Source organism: Megalops cyprinoides, chromosome 20 (genome assembly GCF_013368585.1).
Source record: "Megalops cyprinoides isolate fMegCyp1 chromosome 20, fMegCyp1.pri, whole genome shotgun sequence".
Taxonomy (NCBI): Eukaryota; Metazoa; Chordata; class Actinopteri; order Elopiformes; family Megalopidae; genus Megalops; species Megalops cyprinoides.
Genome location: NC_050602.1, coordinates 20,215,392 through 20,236,216, shown reverse-complemented (window position 1 = coordinate 20,236,216; position 20,825 = coordinate 20,215,392). Strand labels below are relative to the sequence as shown.

General features: G+C 41.8%; 2 protein-coding genes across 2 annotated transcripts; both read left to right on the top strand.

Annotated features, from left to right (window-relative positions):
- Positions 1-269: 269 nt before the first annotated feature.
- On the top strand, positions 270-9,875 carry LOC118795802 (thimet oligopeptidase-like). Its single transcript, XM_036554534.1, has 13 exons — positions 270-339; positions 2,088-2,294; positions 4,448-4,596; positions 5,013-5,120; positions 5,270-5,372; positions 5,638-5,798; positions 6,244-6,379; positions 6,794-7,160; positions 7,555-7,756; positions 8,128-8,314; positions 8,754-8,882; positions 9,050-9,186; positions 9,635-9,875. The coding sequence occupies exons 1-13, from the start codon at positions 327-329 to the stop codon at positions 9,794-9,796; spliced, it is 2,061 nt and encodes a 686-aa protein (XP_036410427.1). The 5' UTR covers positions 270-326; the 3' UTR covers positions 9,797-9,875.
- Positions 9,876-12,017: 2,142 nt separating this feature from the next.
- LOC118795803 (receptor expression-enhancing protein 5-like) lies at positions 12,018-20,824 on the top strand. The gene is made up of 5 exons (XM_036554536.1): positions 12,018-12,342; positions 17,942-18,035; positions 18,702-18,840; positions 19,251-19,419; positions 19,717-20,824. The coding sequence occupies exons 1-5, from the start codon at positions 12,225-12,227 to the stop codon at positions 19,755-19,757; spliced, it is 561 nt and encodes a 186-aa protein (XP_036410429.1). The 5' UTR covers positions 12,018-12,224; the 3' UTR covers positions 19,758-20,824.
- Position 20,825: the final 1 nt, after the last annotated feature.

Below are 20,825 nucleotides of genomic sequence, written 5' to 3'. Positions count from 1 at the left end.
ACATAGGCTACTTGCATTCTATAGGCCAGCACGAATCACGCACTTATCCTTTACTCAATCAAGAAATTCATGGAAGACATATGCACATATGCTAAACAAATGATGTAAACTACAATGACAAATGTGTTGAAAAAGAAATCCTCTGTACAGAACCAATAGACTCGCAAGACAGCTAGCCAATCGTATGGGCGACAGAATGACTGGCGCACGGTTAAACTAATCAGCAACCAACGCTAACGTGTCCGGTGAGGAATGGGCCGTAGTTAGCCGGGAACCTATCTGAAGCGCGTCAGAAAAAAGTGACTGAACTCTACGATATCTGAATTATGCCTCCGACAGGTGAGCTAATTTGTCTTTTTTTGTGCAATTTATTTGGCCGCTATGCAAATCACAACAAAGCCACTCAGTTTTACACCTGACAAACGAGAGAAACAGCAGCATCTGTTGCTACATAGCCATTTTAGCGGATGCATGGATCAACATTTTTTCCCATGTGCAGATAATCCGTGGTATTACGCGTTCTGATATGGCGTTACCTAACCATGTAGCACGCTATCAGGTAATCCAAGGTGTTCAGTGAAATTATCAATCCTAAATCCGATTTTTCATTTTATTTTCCAAAAATAAAGACGGCTGGTGAAAGCTCAGTGCATGCTGCTCACTGAAAGATGCGTCTCCCGCATCCATGTTCAGGCGCAGGCTAACTGGACAGCTAAAATAATCCTCGTTTAGTGTTGTGTCATATTTAAATACCTAACAAACCACGATTCTTCAGCAGTTTCTACTACATGCGCAAGTTTATGGCGGTTACCTAGAGAAGATATTTTTTTCTTTTGGATGGGTCAGTGTTAAGGAGAAAAATCATTTGATTGGCGTTGATCATTTAAAGGGTCGAAGGGTTTGTGGAACATAAGACTGTCCTGTTTCTGCATCGCTGGCTGTCATTAAACAACTTTACCCTGCGTCCTGTTTACACTTTTCACACCAATTTACTTGTTATAGCTACTGATCACTGTAAACAGCCATTTCTTAGTAAAACGGTTTCAGATAGCAATGTGTCTTTATAAGCCGTTCTAGTTGGTAACAAATTCTATGTTTTCAAATTGCTGGTAATTTTTAGTGGAGGTCGTTGTTTGTACGTAGCTCATTAATACGAATAAGATTTTTTTTTTTAAAACGGCACGATCATTCCGGTACACCATAGTAATGCAGATTAAGCGCCCCGAATGGACGAATTAAGTAGGTGCAGATGGTTACACAATGGCTTTGTAAAGAGATGTTCTGAATGTCATAACTGTAATTTCCTTACGATTCTACAACCGAACTTGTAAATTTGGGGCTATTCTTTGTAGTAAACCTCCAGTTTGTTGGTAAAATTTTCTATGATGTGTTCATATTCGAAAGCTATGTAAAAAAATGAATAAGAACTGCATGTTTTTAGTAACTGCATAACGTTCATAAATCATGTAACAACTGACATTGACAGACATTGGGTGTGCTGTGTCACCAGCCATATCATAAGTGACATAACCCCAAATGTTAATGTTACAATTATAACTCAAGCAGTGTTTAGGAAGACTTTACATAGTGCTTATGTTGGACACATGCTATTGAAAGTTATCCCTAGTTATCATTTAACATTTGTATTTATAAATGAAGCTTGAAATTAGAGTGAAGTATTCTGGGATAAAATGCCTTAAGTGTTTGAAAATTAAACCTAGCCACAGTGTGGGTTAGAAGGTGTACATAACCAAGTAAGCATTAATGTCCAAGCATGCCTTTATAAAACAGATACAGCCAACCAGATGCATTCCCTGGATGCATTCCCAAATGCATTCCCTTCTTTTTCCCAGTATACCACCCAACTAGGTGAAAACAAGAAGTAGTGTCCTCAGGGTACACTAATGCTCCCAAGAGATTTTATTTGTACAAATAACATGGAGAACGTTGTGATCCCTAGGGCAAAGAGCATTAAATTGCCTGTGTAAATAACCAGTTAAGCGAGTGTGATGGACATAAGAGGTGCCTTTTAACTAACCTTCCTTTGCAATAAAATATTCATACGCATTGATACCCGACGCCGCCAGGGGAAGTGGTGTTTGGCAGCGATGTCCGGGTGTGTGCGGAAAACCGCCTGCGCTGGGACCTGACCCCCGATCAGATCCGGCAGATGTCCGACGAGCTGATCGCCAGGACCAAGCAGGTTTATGATACCGTGGGCTCCCTGGACCTGGCCGACGTCACGTACGAGAACACCCTCAAAGTTCTGGCCGACGTGGAGGTGGAGTACACAGGTGAGCAGGTCCCCAGCTCTGGGCAGGTGAGGGGAAACCTTCGCACAGTTAAAGGAGCTTGTGTGGCACTCCACTGCGTGTGTTTGTTTCCACGTTGTTGCTAAACCAACTGTACCGTCAAGGGGCAGAGGGCGAATTCTCCAGGTTTTCCTTATATGCATGCTCTTCATTTTCTGGACTTTTGGTTATTCAGATTCGGCTCTCATAAAAGAAGAGAGTAGATTGACATATCAAATGGCTGCCATCCAGTGTAGCTCAGCACCGTCTGTGTTTTTATATCCATTTTTTTTTTTTGCTGTTTTTTATCATTTCCCTATTTTTTCAACAAGGTACTCTTCATGTTCTATGAAGCTTCATTGCTTGTTTGTTGTGCATTCTGTCTATTCCTTTTGATAGAGCATATAAATTAATCTGGTTTACAGAACAGCAGTGGCAAGAGGGAGGGCGGGAACAGTGTTAAATTGAGTGAGGCGTGCTTTGTCATCAATGGTGGAGGTACACCGCACAGGGTCATTGCTTCTCAGGCATTCACTCCTACTGCCAGCCAATTGGTGCACAGCCAGAGCTATATTACAGTACTGAGTACTGTTTTGGAATCCCCCACACTGGAAATTCCATGGCAGTACCATTCTGTGCCTCACAGTGGAAGTGTATACATTCAGAGTGGATTAAAATGATTCTGTATGGCCTGACTTACTACTCTCTGGTTAGTGCATGTAAGCAGATGTAACAGGCTTTGTGCTTCATCATACTGTGCTTTATAAGGTTTCAGATGAGAAAAAAAGGGCAAATAACTAGAAACAAGACACTTTTTGAATTTGTGGTTATAGTGTGTGGTTATGGATGACACTGGTCGAAATGGTCTGTTGTTTATTTATTTGGTCCCTCAGATTAATTAAATATGGGGAGAGCCCCTCATTTCTTTTATTGTACAGTTCAAAACTATTTTTGAATTATATTATAGGACTTCCAAATATAATATAACATGGGCATGCAGATAAACAATGTAATATGAATATTTTTACAGTACTGTTATACCCTGGGCATTATATTTGACCAATAAATGGTAGATAGCTAGGGACGTGACAAAAACAAAAGCGACGGCCAGGTTTGCGTGAGTGGATAAGTCCAGATAAGTCCACATTGCCAACACGTTACACCTGCACTACTCCACTGCCATTGTGTGCTGCGCAGAAAGGCCTGAGTTGGCAGGAAAGCAGTACGCAATGGTATAGACAATTCAGCACTTTCTACATAAAGACTGCGTGACCTCTTGCCTGCACTAAACAACAAAGTGTATGTTGACGCTGTTAAAAAGTCACTGGCCAGGGTGAGGGAATATGGATTTTATTTCATGTGGTAGTACCTCCCCCCTCCCAACCCATACACAGACACACACACACACACACACACACACACACACACACACACACACTGAGGGTTCCCCTGTGAAAGAATGTTTGCTGAATGTATGCTGTTGGCTGTACTGCCTGGTTAGGCTCATTTACTTGGTGTTTGCTTGACAAAATGCTTAGCACTTTCCCCCAGGCTTCACTTTCTGACCTTGTTTTTTTTTTCCCCCTGAGGAATTAACATTCATTTTGAGGTCCAGTTATAAATACATAAATAATAAATACAAAAAATAACTGTATGGTAAAATGTTGATCATTTTTCAGGGAACAACCAGAGGTGACTTTAACTAAATGCAACAGTACAGGGAAGAGGGAAGTGTCCCATTTGATCTCCCTGTAGGAAAGAAAACTAAGACAGAAATGGCTGGTCTTATTAAGGCACCTCTCAATCTTACTAGTCCCCCCCCCCCCAGCCTTCAGGGAGGACTGTGTTCTGCACTCACACAGGAACAGCTCTCTTTTCATGTTAAATATTTTTAGCTGAGACTGGAAGAAGCGGACCTTGTAACAGTGGCAACTCACTCACTGAACAGCCCCTGCAATGAGTGGTATTTACCACTGGAGGCACTAGAGGGCAAAAAGGTGATTGGAGAAGTTGCTGTCAACATGACCAGTGTCTGTTTCATTTGTGTTCTGTGGATTAATAGCCTACTTGAGGCTAGAGTCATATTAGTTTTTGCCTTGTATTAGATCCCAGTGGTTGACCTCCACCTCCTGTTTCCTGTCTTTGTCCTGTTTTAGTCCAGCGCAACATGCTGGACTTTCCCCAGCACGTCTCTCCGTCCAAAGAAGTGCGAACAGCCAGCACAGAAGCTGACAAGAAGCTGTCTGAGTTCGATGTTGAGATGAGCATGCGTGAGGACGTGTATCAGAGGATCGTTGAGCTCCAGGTGAACCAACCGGGTCCTTTCTCGCTCTGATGTCATTACACGTAGCCCCCTGACTCTCAGTGCCTACACCAATCAGATTCTGCCTGCTTTAAATGACAGTAAAGTAAACTTGGTAGATCAGATCCATTAATGTTAAATGATAATTAACATTTTTACATGTTTTGCACAACTCATTTACCCAGCGCAGATTTCACAGATTACTGTACATTTTGGGAGGAGCCATTTCAACAGCTAGCTCTGTTAGTGAAATTTCAGGTTAAGCACCTCAGTCCCCAACACAGCAGTGACTGTGGGCTGACAAGTCCAGTTCCCTAACTGCTCGTCTTTCGGCTGGGATGAACAGCGTACCTGTAGAAATGGAAACATTTGGAGCAAGACTGGCGACCTGTTCAGTGTGTTTCTGTCCATTTCTACAGGAGAAGGAAGATGCCGACACTCTGACTCCCGAGGGGAAACGTTACATGGAGAGGCTGATAAAACTAGGCCAGAGAAACGGCCTGCACCTCCCCAAAGAAACACAGGAAGTAATAGACCTTCCAGCTCAAGATGTCAATACAGTTTTCAAAACGCCATTCACCTTTGCTTGCCCTGAAACTCAAGACAATGACACCAGCTGGCATTTGTCAGAAATCTTCGGCAACTGTGTGTTTTGTTTTGTCGGTTTGTGTGGTAGGAAATAAAAACGATCAAGAAGAAGCTGAGCACCCTGTGCATCGACTTCAACAAGCACCTGAACGAGGACACCACCTGCCTGTGCTTCGCCCGGGAGGAGCTGGGTGAGCATTTGAGTTCCATAGCTGTATCGTCAACAGCCAGTGAGAGGACGTAGCACTAAAGTCATGCTAGTAGTCACTCTCAAAGAGGAAATAAAGGAGGGGAAAAAGTCTCTTGAATAGTCAGCTTCGAGTGGCAAATAAGCTTGCTTATCTAGGAAAAAAATCAGGTGATCTCTAAATTTGAAGAGCAAAGATGTTTTTTTTAACAATTAAAAAGGTTAAATTGTTACAGCATAATGTAATAACCTGAAAAAACATATTTCAGGGGGCCTCCCAGAGGATTTCCTGAGCTCGCTGGAGAAGGATGACGATGGAAAGCTGAAGATCACGTTGAAGTACCCGCACTACTTCCCCTCTATGAAAAAGTGTCACATCCCCGAGACTCGCAGGAAGCTGGAGGAGGCTTTTAACTCCCGCTGCAAAGAGGTGTGACAGCAGATTTTTTTTGTCAGGATATTCAAATGAAGCTCCACCTGCTTTAAGAATATCTGTATATCACTAACTATAGCTCAGACGTCAGCACATCCTATGGGCTAGAGCTGTGGCTGCTTTTGACATTTGAATACCTAAAGGCAACATCAATGTCTTGATGAAACCTTGTGAAAATGGTTAAAAAAACACCTTCAAAAGGTAAATTTGAAAAGGTAATTTTATAGTACTGTCAAAGACCCATTGTGATTTTTCAAGAGGTCTGAGGTGTTACTAGAACAACGAGATTTATAAGACCACTTATCTAAGTGCCTTATCTAACCAAAATGCATTCAATTTAAGTGCAGAGGACAGAAGGAACTGAGTATCTGGTCATAATACAGAGTATCTGTGGTCAAAACTCTCCTCCACTCTCCCTCTGACAGTTTGTCTCCCCCTACAGGAGAACTCGAGTATCCTGAGGGAGCTGGTGGAGCTGCGGGCCAAGAAGTCCAGGCTGCTGGGTTTCAACACCCACGCTGACTTCGTGCTGGAGATGAACATGGCAAAGACTGGGAAGAAGGTCTCCCTCTTCCTAGGTACTTTTTTTATTGTTTCTCTTGTGAGAAAATATAATAAGAAAATCCCTGCAGCAAATTCAAAGCAAACACTCAAACATCCAAAAAGGTAAAAATATATAGGATGCAAGTCTACAGAGAAATATGAAGGACTAGAAAGAAATGATAAAGGAAGAACTCCAAAGTGAAATTTTATTTATTTTAATTTTGTTTAGATCTTCTAAAATGATGACAAGAGACAAAAAAAAACTTTGTCTCATTTTTCGTGGTCATAACTTGAGGAAATTTTAATGAAATATAGTCAATGGAAATTTCACTCTGTGTCCTGCTTGTCCACTTGTAGCAGCAACTGCAGACCAGGAAAATCACCTGATCTGTGGAGGTCAGTGAACTCACATGCTCACCTGTCTATAATTCCCTCTATCCACCAATCAGAGGAGCTGGCTCGTAAGCTGAAGAGCCTCGGGGAGGAGGAGCGGGCTGTGATACTCGCACTGAAAGAGAAGGAGTGCAAGAAGAGGGGTCTGGACTTTGACAAGCAGATACACGCCTGGGACACCCGGTACTACATGACCCAGGTGGAGGAGAACCAGTATGCCGTGGACCAGAACCAGCTGAAGGAGTACTTCCCCATGGAAGTGGTGACCCAGGGGTTGCTGGACATCTACCAGGAGCTGCTGGGCCTCTCCTTCGAACTGGTGGAGGGCGCCCCTGTGTGGCATGAGGATGTCACACTCTACTGTGTCAAGGACCGCAACACGGGCCACGTCGTCGGGCAGTTCTACCTGGACCTCTTCCCCAGGTGACACCAAGTGAATAAAGACGAGGAATGTTTTTCCTCATTCATTCATTCAAAAAAACAGTTTAAGGCAAAATTGTTAGCTTTTTCATTGAATACATTTATCTTGACCATGTTCTTCTTTAATATAGTGTAGTAATCCTAATTTTTTCTATTTTTCAGTTTATCATTACTTAAATCCATTCTTTCGCTGAACTTAAAACCCACATGTCCCTTTTAAGTACACATGACCATGTTCAAGGGATTTGGTGTTATCAATATGTGTTTCATATTGTAACTCTGAGCACATAAGGATTGATGTGATGCTCCATTTTGGCATGACTTTGCCATGATAATCATATGAGTTTGAGGTGAATGTAAAGTCCAGCCCTTCAGTGGTTTGTCTGTCTCTCCTCAGAGAGGGGAAGTTTGGGCACGCCGCCTGCTTCGGTCTGCAGCCCGGCTGTCTCCTGCCTGACGGCACCAGGCAGATGGCAGTGGCAGCCATGGTGGCCAACTTCAGTAAGCCCATGGCCGACGCCCCCTCTCTGCTGCAGCACGATGAGGTTGAGACCTACTTCCATGAGTTCGGCCACGTCATGCACCAGCTATGCGCTCAGGTGAGGAGGCAGTGTGTGTGTGTGTGTGTGTGTGTGTGTGTGTGTGTGTGTTTTTCACCCCTTATGGTAGTGCTTGAGGGGCGGGGTTTGTGTTTGTAATCCTTGAAGTTGAGCTTGAGGGGTCTGTCTGAAAGGTGGCATGTGACCGTGCTTGTGCATGTGACTGTTCTAACTGTATTCTACTAATGGCCCACCTTAGCATGTACCTCACATGATCAGATCAGGCTTTTTATATTATTGGTTACATTTTAATAACTGCGTGTGTGTCCTCCTCTCTTTCTCTTCCTGTCTCTCTGGCTGCTTCTCTTTTGTCTTTTTATCTTTCTCTTCCTGCTTCTCACTCTCTGCCCCCCACCCCCCTCTCTCTGCAGGCAGACTACGCCATGTTCAGTGGCACCCACGTGGAGCGGGACTTTGTAGAGGCTCCGTCTCAGATGCTGGAGAACTGGGTTTGGGAGAAGGAGCCGCTGCAGCGGATGTCCCGCCACTACAGGACTGGCAACCCCATCCCAGAGGAGCTGCTGGAAAAGCTCATCAAGTCCCGTCTGGCCAACACCGGTAATGACGCACTCCATAAACTGGCCACCGTGGGGAGCAGTGCACAGCAAACGCAGCAAACGCAAGCTACAACTACACAGATTTCCTGACGGTGTAGCAGGTGTCATTTCTTCTGTAGTACTCCCACCAGAAGGGTGGGTGAAGGGGGAAATACATTACAATACATTAAATTACATTCATTTAGCAGACACTCTCATAAAGAGTGACTTGCAGCACAATTGAACATAAGTGTATCCATTAAAATTGAATGTGCAACAGTGTGAGACCAGGCTAACAACACTCCCAGACCAGTGAGTGTGAGCATAACACTGTTAAAGCCCTGCCCCAAGTTAACAAGGGGAGCCAAGTATACTACCATATGCAATCCTCTCTTGTCTGTCTGTGAGTGAACATTGGACATTAATCTTTTGCTGCCCCTTTTGATCTGTGTCCCTGGCAGGGCTCTTCAACCTGAGGCAGATCGTACTGGCCAAACTGGACCAGGCCCTACACACCGGGACAGTGGTCGACCCAGCAGAGGAGTACGCCAAACTGTGCCATGAAATTCTGGGAGTTCCGGCATCTTCAGGTGAGGACCTGGGAATTTAGAGAAGGACTAAGAGTCTGGGATTACCAGCTGGTACATTGAACAATGTCTGCCATATATCAGAAATGGCACATTACCAGAAATGGCTCCCATAAATTGTAGCATCGGTAAAGTTTACACAGATCTTCTACCTCTTGTTTCCTCTGTAGGGACCAACATGCCGGCCACCTTCGGACACCTGGCAGGTGGTTATGATGCCCAGTATTATGGTTACTTGTGGAGCGAGGTCTTCTCCATGGACATGTTCTATGCACGCTTTAAACAGGAAGGTGTCATGAACCCCAAGGTCAGAAGAGTGTTCTTACTTTGTTTGCTTTTACTTTTCCTACTTGCACATGCAGACAATGCTGTTCCTTTTATTTTCTGCATAGCCAAAGTTGCAGCCACTTCTGGTTAAATAGTTTAAGGATGACCACATTTATTTTGTGTGCTCTCTTGTTATTATTATTAATACTAATTTGTTTAGTACACACACTTATTCACTATTACTTACTATTACTTACTCTATTACAGTGTCTGTTTTTATAGCTGTGTATTTTTGCTTCAGCAGTTAAGTATGCTTCTCATAGGTACAACAGCAGTACCCCTGGGAATCAGAACTACAACCTTGTGATTAAAAGTCATGTTCCCTAATCACTACACACTGGGTTCTTCCTGTGTGGAAATGTTGGACAGGCCAGCAGAGGCCAACATAAATCTTCCATGTGTAAAGTGAACCCTCATATCTCCCACAGGTGGGCCAGGACTACAGAAACTGCATCTTGAGGCCGGGCGGCTCTGAGGATGCAGAGGACATGCTGAAGAACTTCCTGGGTCGCGAGCCGAAGCAGGAAGCGTTCCTCCTGAGCAAAGGACTAACGGTTGAGCTGGGGGAGAGCATGCCATGTGCCTGCTGACCCCTCCCACTCGTACAAAACATGGCCAGCACCACCCCTGAGTCTGACAGCCAGCAGGGGTCAAAGGTCGAGCAGGGACTGAACTTCCCGGTTTTCCTCATACAAATATCTCCTTTTAGATCCTCATTCCCACACACACACACTCTCTTTCACAGATACCAATTGGGTTGCATTTGAAGTTTTTTCCCCACTTTGGAATTGAATTTGATCCAGTTTAGAGAAAAAAAAAATAAAAAAGAATTCATTCAGACTACATCTTGACTCATGTTGATTTTTTCTCTATGCGTATTTTATAATCAAAGTTATTTCAGTCACTTTCTGTTGTTTTTGCGCGATTACAATTAAATTTAATAAATGATAAAAAAAAATGGAAAATCTATGCACACTGTCAAATATGCCTTTATAAAATGTGCTCCTACATTTGATTGTTCTTTAATTATTGTGTTGGCTTTTAGTCATTTATTTTATGAAAAACAAACTCAGGGTGAGATTCCTGCATCAGTTATACTGGGGAATATACAGTGTTTTCCCCATTTGCTCCGTTGAGTGTGTGGTCTCATCTCTGAAAAATCTCAGGCAAAGTTGTTTGTCTCAAAATGATTGTGAGGTAAGTGCATGATGGTGTCTTCATTGATTTTGTGACTCAAGGTCTATTTAATCATGAGTAATCATTAATTGACTGTGTTTGGGAGTAATGTCTTACCAAGTTAGTGCAGCAGTACACCGATAATCTAACCTTCTGCATACTGATTGTACAAAGATGGTGTTTGGTTGACAGACAGCATATATTGCTTCTCTTCTGTGTTCTTCTGTCTTCAGTTTCGCAAGGCTTGACATTAAAGTGGTTAAATCAAATCAACAACTGTGCCAAATCACCTCTCTGACTAATAAGGTGATGTGCCTTCAGAGAAATAGATGTTACTCAAGTGTATTGCAATCAGCCATGAATGGTCAGTTAACTGATGCCAAAAATATGATGACATTTTACTTTTTCAAAAACATATGAACAAATGGAATGGTTTAGGCAAAGATCAGCTTTTGTCCTTTTGTCCAAGAAATAAATAAATGCCATAACATGTAAATGCTAGTGATTTGAGTACAAAACATACAAGTTTTGTACAAAGAGTATGAAGTACAAAACGATTATTTTTATTCGTCTTGATGACAGCTGACACCAAAAATTGTATGTTTTACTTTTTCCAAATACATATGCACTAATGTAATGGATCACGCATGGATCAGCTTGTGTTCTTAACTAAGAAACAAACGCGTACCATAACATGCAAGTGTTGTTGTTTTTAGTACAAAACACTATTCTTTTTTTTGATCTTGTTAACAGCTGAACTGAACTGTGTTTGTGAAGAATAACAGTAACACTTGCATTGCCCTGTGAATCAGAGTTAAAGACAACTGCTGTTAGAATACTGGCCTAAATTTCCTCTCAATGCAGTATCAGTTTACAATGATAAAACAGTGACATCTACTGATCATATGTAGAATCATAAAACAGGTCAGTCGGTCTGACTAATTTCATTGTGTCTTGTGGCGTCATGGCCCGTTCTCTCTCTCTAAAGATTGAGCTTTGGATGCTGTTGTCTGTGTACTTGGTGTGTAGAAACTTAAATGGGTGCAACCCCCTCAACAGTAAGAGACGCTACACCTAGCAAAATGTTCCCGTACGTTTTGAATATATAAAATGGGCTGCTTACATTTTCAAACAAATATGATCAACACTTATTTTGTACAGTACTTTTGACAAGGATATCTTCACACATGTTCTCATGCTTGATTGCGGTACCACATTGACAGAAGGATGACCGGCTTTTCATCGACTGCAAGTCCTCTGTCCGAAACTGGTACAACCACAATTTGTTGACCTATAGCACTGGAAAGAGTTACAACAAAAAGTAAATGGAACATATAGATGGAAAGTATAGAAAATAGATCGACACTACCCATGATTTTCTCCGAGATTTCTCCAACCAGCCTTCTCTTCCTAAACAGATTAAGTAACTAGACGCTCGGCTAAATGTGCACACGTATTGACTTTGATGTTGGTACTTCAGTAAACATTACCTGCTCCAAAATCAACACGGAGATAGCAGTCAGGATCATCACCTGGGGGAAAACTTACCTTTATCTGTACATGCTGCTTGTCCTCCGATTGGTCGGTGGCTGCAAGTGATGTATAGAGTCGTCCCCCCAAACAGTGACGCAGCGACTTAGCAACTTGGCAAAGGGGACTGACGTATTGCTAAACGAACGCTTTTTGTTCCGTCAGCGAACTTGTAGGTTTTAAATATACTTAACGTTTGCTAACCACGGCTATCGAGAGGGCAGCTCTTGCGGTGTGTATTTATATTTTCCTCACTCTATATTTATTGTCCAAGCACATTTAATCCTAAGGAGAAGCAACACGTTTTCAGCGATGTCAGCCGAACTGAGAGAGCGCTTTAATAAGTTTTTGAACGAAAAGAACTTTGTAACGGATTTGCTTGGGAAGGTCGAGCAGAGCACAGGAATTCAAAAACAGTACATTGCATCAGGTAAGTGGTTGACTAACCTTGTTGCTTAGATGTCTGTTTTTGAGCTTGCACCCCCATCTAAACAAGCCATTTAAAGCTCCGTTATGCAATGGTGTCTGGGCACTAACAGCTCAAGGTTCACCACGCTGTCGCGTGTACATATTCACCACGTAGCCTATCAGTACATGCATCATCTTAGCAGCAAGCTGGGGAAAAGAGATAGACAATCAAGCAAAACCTGTCTTTTGTCGTGCGATTATTCCACAAACCTACCCTTTCTCAGTAAAAGAATAAAATCTCTTGAATAGTTCACAGATGCTAATTTTAGAAGGCTTGTTTTCCTGATTAGTTTGTAATTTAATGGATTCATCCAAAATATGTGGTGTGCGACTCATTGTCGTTGTTACTCAAGTATTGTGAAGTAGAGATGGTTGTCTAACATGCTGTTCCAAACCAAAGTTTGATGACATTTGATATATGTAGGACATATTTTTTTCGCAATTGGAAGGCCCCTTAAGTAATTGGTCTGTTTCAAGTAACACTGAACCTTTAATTAACTGTAGTGAAAAGGCTGTGAAATTGAAAATATTTTGGTCACAGCACTGTTTTATTGTGAGAACACCTCTCAGTGACTTAAGTAGAGGATAGGGCTATATGTGTGCTATTAAATGAATTAAGTGTCTGCTTGTTAAGTGCCCCCCCCCCCCCCCCCCCCCCCCCCCCCCCCGACTTGTATTGTCACAGCGACAGCAGCCACACTACTGTAAAAGCATTGTGTAACCTCCGACTTATTTATTGCATAAAAATTGGGAATTGTTTACTTTACATGTTTTTAGTCAGAGTGTAAAAATCTAACAAACAAAATATGGTGATTTTATCTGTATGGACTTTCTTCAAGTAAAATAGTTTTAATTTTTCTGTTATATGGTATGAAGCTATCAATTTTGATAGTTACAAGGAACAAGGAAGTACTGTATGGCTATTTCATCTTTTTATCATGAAACTCCTGCTTTTAGGCTAGATACTACACTTGCATGATTGCACCATGTAGAGATAATGCAAATTGTGCAGTGTTGGCCTAATGGCTAAAAACTGACATTGGCAGTTTAATGTAGGGTATTATGTTCAGACAAAAATACTCATCACTTTAATTGTAGAGATCATGCAGCAAAGCTTTATTGCAGCTGTAATATTATCTGTGATATTATTAAGAGTATTTTGTGTTTGTGGATGGATTTTAAAAGATACCATGTATTTCTGCAGTGTTCTTTCCGTCTCTGGTTTATCTAGCATGGTTTTTGTGAAATGGAGGGTCATGTCGATGCTGCATTTGGTGGGGTTATTCCTGTAGAAGTCTGTGGTCCTAATTCCCTCTGTGCTAACAGCTGGTCCTGGGAGGTATTTTTAACACGGTAACATGGCCTTGTGTATCCACTTTCTGTGGTGTGAAGGGTGGGGCTGAACAGGAGCTGAAGTGGACCCTCTCTGCAGAGTCAGCTACACTGCCTGCAGTGTGTCATGGTCAGACACTTTTGTTAAATTGCTTTTGCTTTTATGAACTCACTGTTTGATTCACAAATCAGGTTTGCATTGTGCATAGCATTGATTAACATGGACCTTTATTGTGCGGAAGCAATTGAGTTTTTTTTGCTCAAGTGTATGAGTACTTTTGCTCAAGTGTATAACAACGGTGTATGTCTTGGGACTTTGAACCAGCAAAATTCTGGTTACAGGGCCATTTCATTGACGTTACCTCCACTCTCTCAGTATTTGAGATAATTTGGGATAATTTATCTCGCACTGTGTTGCAGCAGGTGTCTGGAAGCATGAAAGATTGTGTGTTTAAAAAAAAAAAAAAAGTCAAAGCTTTTGGGGTTCAGTTAACTCTGTGGCATCCAAAAGAACATTTGAGGAAGGTGGTGCAAATAGAGAGACACTTGGTTGGCAGCCTGTTGCTACTTTGATCTTCACTAGCTGCCAAGTGCATTCCCCTTGCCAGTTTCATTTTCCCACACTGCTGCTTAGCTGTCCACTACAAACATGCAAGGGCAGTGGATACATAGCATATAAGTAAAATACAGGTGCAACATATGTAGTTTCCTTAGACGCATCCTGGAGAATACAGTCACTTGAAAATGCAAATTTGGTCACATTCCTGTAACAGTGACAGAATGAGAGAACAGTGTCCAAACAAGCAAGCAAGAGAAGGTTTCTATCACGTGAGATTACTCTCAAGGTTAAAACCTGTATGACACCTCATATCCTGTTACTGAAAGTAAACACAGCATGGTGTCTTTGCAAAGCTTTCACAGACAGATATTGCACAGTATTCCGCAGTAGCTGAGGTCTTACATGGATATCTTGTGATTTGAATGCTGCCGTAACTCGTTTGGCATGTCAACAGTCTGATGAGACATTTTAAGGTTAGAATAGAAGAGAACATTATTGGCCTGTTCAGGAATTTTGCTTCTGTTTACAAAGTCACCAGCAAGTGCACAATTCACATTTGAAATTTATATGGGTTGGATTATAGACAGCATGGTTAAAATAATAGTGAAAGACATCACTCAAGTCAAAAGATGAGTAGAGTACAAAATTTAGTGTCGGTAAAAAAAAAAATGTGATTAATTATTAAAAGGTGGCTGCAGTTGCAGTGGGTGAGAATCATTTGGTAATCTGATGCTTCGTGGCATTAACAAGATGAAACCCTTTGCTTTATCCTGGGGCATGGAATGTTGAAGGAGGGAGGTAGAGAGTGGGCAGGACTGCATACAGTTCTCCTTCTCAGAGTGGTGTGTGGAAGCCAGTTTGTGGGCAGGACTGCATACAGTTGTCCTTCTCAGAGTGGTGTGTGGAAGCCAGTTTGTGCCAAACTGAAAATAAAAGAGCAGGAAAGAAAATGCAAAGTGAAATATATTGTTTTTTTTTCTTTTTGGAATGAATCACCACTGAGAAGAAAAAGCCATCTGAATATTTTCATTTGACTAGCTTTTCATTGTGCCAATTCCGATTACTTTTTCATACACACACTCATTTGTCTGTCATTCACTCCTTAGGGGCTGGCATTGCGATGTGTTCAACTCGCTGTGGGCAGGTCAGTTTTTTCCCTGGTAGGATGGCCATGGAGAGTTCACACGTAGCAATTCATTTTTCAGTCTTTGAGCCCTTTGCCAATCCACTTACTTTATACCCAGAATCTAGTTTTTGAACAGGTGAATGTCCTCACTATCCAAAGAGGGCACCACATGGGGAAACGTGGTCTAGTAGCACCTCTAGTCTCATCTTTGCCAAGTTTGTACTTACAGCTGGGCATTTTAAGAAGCTTGACACAGAATGACTGACAATGACTGTTCTCTAGCCAACAAGAGAACAGCATTTTAGAGATTCAGAAGTGACCAGCAAATATCACAACGGAGCAGCGATGGCTTAAGTTATTTTGGATTACAGCACAAATGGGCAATAGATCAATCTAATTCTTTATGTGTAGTAGTCCTAATGGACTGTTGATTACAGTGTGGGCCTTGGTTTAGCGTCCTGCTTTGGATTGCTGGGTCATAATAAACACTTCAAATTCCACAGTTTGCCAGGAGAGCAAAGGCCAAACGGATGATGACGGATCACCCTGACATCATCTGAGCACCTCATAAACCGTGGGTTGTGTTATGCCTCCACAGACTCCCAGTCATTGTTGGGGAATGACACAGCTCAAACCTGAGTCTGTGCTGTAGGACTCAGTTTGCGTGTATCTCTGTGAACACATCACCTGTCTCGCGGTGATCTCATTTGCCAGCCATGAATTGTTATATTGGCTTTTGTCAATAGCTGAACTATGGCCACTGAGACTGTACTTAGTCGGGGTGTGTCTGTGTTTTATAACTCTGAAGGTGAAGAGGTACTCAGAGAATATGCACTTACATTTTAAGGCCTGATAGCCATCCATTTTTTTGTGGTTATTTTTCATTTTCTCAATGTTCCAAACATTTGGCTTCTGCTATGATTTGGTGTATTCTGATTTGTGGTGAATTGTCAGAGCTGGTCTAAGCACAGTCCGTGTTAGTTTGAATAATTAAATTAGTAAGCTTTGAGACCAGGTCTGTTTCTTTGGGCACTGTCTTCGAATCTACTGAAATCACTGGACACAACAGCTCACAGCATAATTAGTGTGTTGTGCTTTCAAATCTTGGCCAATCATTAAAAAAAAAAATCTGTTTAACTCATTCAGTGGATATTAAAAGTGGAACTGACGTTTTGGTCATTGCAGGTAAATGTACATGTTTTGTTCCTAATAATTTAGAATCAGAATCAGAATCAGAATCAGACTTTATTGGCCAAGCATGCTTCCACACATACAAGGAATCTGACTGCAGTGTCTTTCGTAGTGCTTGCATACAATGTCAAAGTGACACTGACAACAAAACATACGAAACAACAGTATTGACACAACAAACAGCAACTGTAGAGCATACACTTACATGGAATGAATGAGGTATGTATGAACAGTTATTGCACAATGAACATAAGTTAAAGTATACATGAGTGCAGGCTGTGGATCTGTACAACTATTAGTTTTATACAACTATCGCACTGTGTTTATGCGGTCAGATTTCATACTTTGACATTTTCTTTCACTTTTAGTACCTTTGACAGTTTTAGCATTTGGTTTTGATTTTAAAAGTGGACTGTTGGCAGATGTGTTATATATCTGGCACATTCAAACAGTATTATTTGACACGGTCTTAGATGCGCTTTAATGGAAACACTCCACAGGCTGGAAGTAGGCCCGCACTTGAGGCCTCTATGTTTAATAATGACTGAGATGCCATTGAGCTTGATTTCCATATGCAAATAACAGTGCACAGCTTCATAGAGGCCTCAGGTCTGCCCAGCGCCTGGCTCATTATCACAGGAGAGCAGATGCCGCCGAATTGACTTGTCTGACGGGTTCTGGAGTTACAGTTAGGCTGGAGGTTTGGAATGGCGGGAGAGAAGCTGAATTTAGCCTGGGTATTTCGGAGGAATCTTTCATACCCCTGGGTGTAGCAGGGCTGCCCATTCACAGGTGTGTGATAGATTCTCTCGAGGGCCCTTCCCCAATAACAATAGAAGGCTTTACCTCCCTTTGAAGCAGTCCATGAATACTGTAGTTCCCATATCTGTATGTACTCCCTCTGTATTCCTTATACTGTTTCTTCATTATCATGTTGTTTTCAGTCCATTGATGTTTTCATTTTAGACTAAACCATTGAGTCAGATTTTTTGAGAGTGCTGTAGAAATGTCTTCCAATGTGTTATAGCTGTTCTAATTACTTAATCACTGTAAACATTTACACATGTGTGTTTCCCGTAACACACTGTAGTAAAAAAAAAACTTAAAGTGTTAAAAATACAGTTGTAAACTGGGGTGTATTATTTCTAAAACTGAAAAAATTGGAATAAATATTGGACGAAACAAGCAATGAAGAGGGGAGGTTGGAGCAAAAGCCAGAATGAACACCCACAGCACAACCCCCCAGGAATAAAGGTTGACACCCTTGCTATTGTCTGTGTGTTACTAGGAATTGATCATTTATTAAAGTGCAGCTGAATCACTCAAGCTTGTCTCCTGCTTGTGTTTCTGTAGGTGCATTGGGTATTATCGGGCTGTATCTAATCTTTGGGTATGGAGCTTCCCTTCTCTGCAACCTGATTGGATTTGTGTATCCAGCTTATTTCTCGTAAGTATAGCTACATTTATTGGTCAGGTTTAATTAAGATTTGGTGCTGTAGCAGGCTGTGTGATTCTCTTTTCATTTACAGTTTTTTTTCTTCAGAGAGCTGTCATCCATTTATTGGTCGGTTGCGCAACGTATTCGGTTTCAAAATAAGAAGTAAAGGAAAAGTAAAGGTCAATCAGGTCAATAATGAGGTGAAGGGGTAGACATTACACATAGTGAACTTAGGACTCTGTTCAACCCAACCACAATGTCCTTGTTTGTTAGTTTGGTGTATTTTTATTAAAAAGATGCAGTATCATGGGTCTGATGGTTGCCTGAATTAAGGAAAAATATTTTGTAAGTATTTTAAAAAGCCTAATGCTTTCTTACTTTCTGTAAAAGATATTAAAGACAGAACACACTGCAGTTTGAATAGGTGCCTGTCATACTTTCACACTTTGTCATACTCATGATGATCTCTCTAGACTCTGCAAACGTGTCATGTTCTAAGAGCAACAACATCTTTTTTCAGCTGTATTAGCAGGATGCTAATGCAGGATAGTGGATAAATGCACCAAATCGGAAGTATGAGTGGCATAATACCCAGTCGTACCGTAGACACCCCTGAGGGATGGTCTTCTGGATCATCAACAAAAGGTTATTTCATGGTTTCTGTTTTGCACTCAGCATCAAAGCCATCGAGAGTTCCAACAAGGAGGATGACACCAAGTGGCTGACGTACTGGGTGGTGTACGGACTCTTCAGCTTGGCGGAGTTCTTCTCAGACATCTTTCTCTTCTGGTGCCCTTTCTACTATGCTGGGAAGGTACAGTACAGCACATCACACATCATGCGTCAGGCTCCATTTACTTTCTTTCTCTGATATCATTAACTCTCTGACCACGTCCCTGAATTTTAATGGAAGGAAAATCCATTGTGGAGATTGAAAATACTGGAATGCCATGTTTTTATTCTATTCAGTGAACACATGAGGTGCAGGGACTCAGACAGGACTGCAGAATCTTAGATGTCAGTAGAATTATCTCTCTGTTCCTCATCCCTTTCTCTCTCTTCAAACTCCTTCTCGTCTTCTCTTTTTCTCTTTCCACCCCACTACCATCTGTCTATCACTCCTGCCCATTTCATTCTCTCTCTCATTATTCTCTCTGTCACTATATCTATATCCCCCTTCTCCCCCCCCCACCCACACACACTTTCTCGCTCTTTCTCGCGCAGTGTCTGTTCTTGGTGTGGTGCATGGCTCCAGTCTCCTGGAATGGCTCCCAGGTGTTGTACACTCGTGTGGTGCGGCCGTTCTTCCTGAAACACCAGGCGACGATGGACAGCGTGGTCAAGGATTTCAGCAGCTCCGCCAAGAATGCCGCTGACACGGTCACAAAAGAAGGTAGCGCTCTCTGAGGTTGTGAACCTGCAGGGGGGAAGGGGGTGTGGTGCAGAGAGGTGGAGGGAGACTTTGGGGTGCAGCTAATTGCTCTGTTGGATAGGAAGTAGAGATCAAATATTAGAAGATTGTTTTGGGTGAGACCCATCATGCACCATAGCTCATGGGGAAATTAACTCAGTAAGTGGGATGTGAAGTGTCTGTGCTTACATTGACTCTCAGTGTCGTGTTCTGACAGAAGTAGCATTCAGGTGTCCTCAGTGTATGGTTTTAAGATGTCTCTGTTTTGTTTCTTTGTAGCTGTCAGGATAGCCGCCTTCACCCACGACAAGACCCAGTAAGCTGACAAAGGAATGAAAGACCCGAAAACACTGCGCAGGACTTTAGTGTGATGCCCCTCACGACCACGTGGGGTTCTCACGCAAACCGAGCCACTGGTACCATACTCGCTGTTGCATTGTGGGGGATTAAACAGGATGCTCTCTCTGTAAGAGCTACAAGGGAAACCCACATTCTCACAAAGACAGGGCGAAATCACACACATGGAGTAGTGCTTCTTAAGGTAGACCACTAACTCACTAACTTCATAAAAATCATATCAATGAATGTGATTATAATTTTACTTTCGGTGAATCCATTGGGTCTTTAATTGTCAGTCAGTGCAATGTCTCATTTTCTTGGGTTTCAGAGGGAGAGAGAGCAGTGATTTTTACATTAGGCCCTCAGAATGTTTTTAAATGTTAACTGTTTACATTTTTAAAAAAATGTTTCTCTCCCTCAACCTGTCTATCAAGGCTGTTTTCTGTTTATCCCTGTATGTCTATATTTGTGTGTGTGTGTGTGTGTGTGTGTGTAATATACTTGTTTTGATCTTTGTCTTCAAAGAATTAAACTGGAACTAGCTTATGAATCCTCACATTGATTTATGAGGATGTTTACTTTGTACAATTTTATGTCATTTGTACAAATATCTCACAGGTACTGTAATCACATCAGGCAGGACACTGTTGATCAGCCACCTTGATGCTTTACTCTCAAGGGTAACAATGTAAAATAACTGTTATCTGGTTTACATTCAGAAGAAATAAAACCAGGAAATATGAATATGAATACAATGTTGTGCATAATTAATTTGTCATGGGGAAACTAAATTAAATGAACAACACAATATACTCCTGGTTCCCTCAGAAAGACTGAGTTTCATTGAGCCATTGCAAAATTAATCTTGTATTCTTGATTTTTATGCACAGCATAGGTAGTTTTGCACTACTGTGATAAAAACATGTGACAGGCTTGTCGCAAAAAATGTGTATGGTTAAGTGCCGTAGGTTTGGCTTCTGTTGTCATTTTCCAGCAATTACTTCATCATCTTTGCGTGATAATCTTTTGTCCTTATTGCTTTTCTAATA